The following is a 2044-nucleotide window of genomic DNA, read 5'->3' as shown; positions in this document are numbered from 1 at the left end:
TGATAGCAGCCATTCTGACCAGTGTGAGATGTTACATCTTTGTGGTTTTGATTTGCATTTCTCTGATAGTGAGTGATGTTGAACATCTTTTCATGTATTTGTTAGCAATCTGTATGTCTTCTTTGGAGAAATGTCTGTTTAGTTCTTTGGCCCATTTTTTGATTGGGTCATTTATTTTTCTGGTATTGAACTGTGAGCTGCTTGTATATTTTTGAGATTAATTCTTTGTCAGCTGCTTCATTTGCTATTATTTTCTCCCATTCTGAAGGCTGTCTTTTCACCTTGATTATGGTTTCCTTTGTTGTGCAAAAGCTTTTAAGTTTAATTAGGTCCCATTTGTTTATTTTTGCTTTTATTTCCATTACTCTGGGAGGTGGGTCATAGATTTATATCAGAGAGGGTTTTGCCTATGTTCTCCTCTAGGAGTTTTATAGTTTCTGGTCTTACGTTTAGATATTTAATCCATTTTGAGTTTATTTTTGTGTATGGTGTTAGAAGGTGCTCTAGTTTCATTCTTTTACAGTGGTTGACCAGTTTTCCCAGCACCACTTGTTAAAGAGATTGTCTTTTCTCCATTGTATATTCTCACCTCCTTTGTCAAAGATAAGGTGTCCATAGGTGCCTGGATTTATCTCTGGGCTGTCTATTTTGTTCCATTGATCTATATTTCTGTCTTTGTGCCAGTACCATACTGTCTTGATGACTGTAGCTTTGTAGTATAGTCTGAAGTCAGGCAGGTTGATTCCTCCAGTTCCATTCTTCTTTCTCAAGATTACTTTGGCTATTTGAGGGTTTTTTTGTATTTCCACACAAATTGTGAAATTATTTGTTCTGGTTCTGTGAAAAATACCATTGGTAGCTTGATAGGGATTGCACTGAATCTATAGATTGCTTTGGGTAGTTTACTCATTTTCATATTCCTCCATCATTTGTGTCCTCTTTGAGTCTTCCACCAGTGTTTTATACTTTTCTATATATAGGTCTTTCGTTTCTTTATGTACATTTATTCCTAAGTATTTTATTCTTTTTGTAGCAATGGTGAGTGGAATTATTTCCTTAATTTCTCTTTCTGTTTTCTCATTGTTAGTGTATAGGAATGCAAGGGATTTCTGTGTATTAATTTTATATCCTGCAAGTTTACTATATTCATTGATTAGCTCCAGTAATTTTCTGGTGGAGTCTTTAGGGTTTTCTATGCAGAGGATCATGTCATCTGCAAACAGTGAGTTTTACTTCTTCTTTTCCAATCTGGATTCATTTCTTTTTCTTCTCTGATTGCTGTGGCTAAAACTTCCAAAACTATGTTGAATAGTAGTGGTGAGAATGGGCACCCTTGTGTTGTTCCTGACTTTAGGGGAAATGCTTCCAGTTTTTCACCATTGAGGATAATGTTTGCTGTGGGTTTATCATATATGGCTTTTATTATGTTGAGGTATGTTCCTTCTATGCCTGCTTTCTGGCTCACAAATCTACAGCATCTCTCTTCATAACAGCCCATTTCCAAGAGAATTTGGGTTTGCCAGTGTCTGAGTTCCCAATACACTGTGAACATATTCCCAATATTGTATACTATGTGTCTTTGCAGGAATCAGGATGTCGATAAACTTTGTCTCTCTGCAGATGGAGAGGTCCCTGGAGTTGGGCAACATGACGAGGGTCCAGGAATTCGTCTTGCTGGGCTTGTCCACGAGCCCAGAAACAAGGGAAGTCCTGTTTGCCGTCTTCCTGACCCTCTACCTGCTGACCCTCCTGGAGAACGCCCTCATCGTCTTCCTCGTCTGCAGCCACACCGAGCTCCACAAGCCCATGTACTTCTTCCTGGGCAACCTCAGCTGCCTGGAGATGAGCTACGTGTCGGTGACCATGCCCAGCCTGCTCGTGGGGCTGTGGACGGGACCCTACCACGTGCCCTTCACAGCCTGCATGACCCAACTCTTCTTCTTCATCGTCCTCATCTGCACAGAGTGCACCCTCCTGGTCTCCATGGCCTATGACCGCTACGTGGCCATCTGCCGCCCACTGCACTACCCGCTGCTCATGCGGC

General features: G+C 40.9%; 1 protein-coding gene across 1 annotated transcript in view; it reads left to right on the top strand.

Annotated features, from left to right (window-relative positions):
- The first annotated feature begins 1620 nt into the window (after positions 1-1620).
- The window catches only part of LOC105001439 (olfactory receptor 5-like), a 1427-nt gene continuing 1003 nt past the window's right edge, over positions 1621-2044 (top strand). Inside the window, exon 1 of the mRNA XM_010857704.1 lies at positions 1621-1977. Coding sequence (XP_010856006.1) covers positions 1621-1977 — 357 coding nt within the window. The remainder of the gene's footprint in view (positions 1978-2044) is intronic.

This window comes from Bison bison, unplaced genomic scaffold, assembly GCF_000754665.1.
Source record: "Bison bison bison isolate TAMUID 2011002044 unplaced genomic scaffold, Bison_UMD1.0 scf7180017864383, whole genome shotgun sequence".
NCBI classification, from domain to species: Eukaryota; Metazoa; Chordata; class Mammalia; order Artiodactyla; family Bovidae; genus Bison; species Bison bison.
The sequence above is the reverse complement of the archived record's forward strand: the minus strand, read 5'-3'. Positions and strand labels throughout refer to the sequence as shown.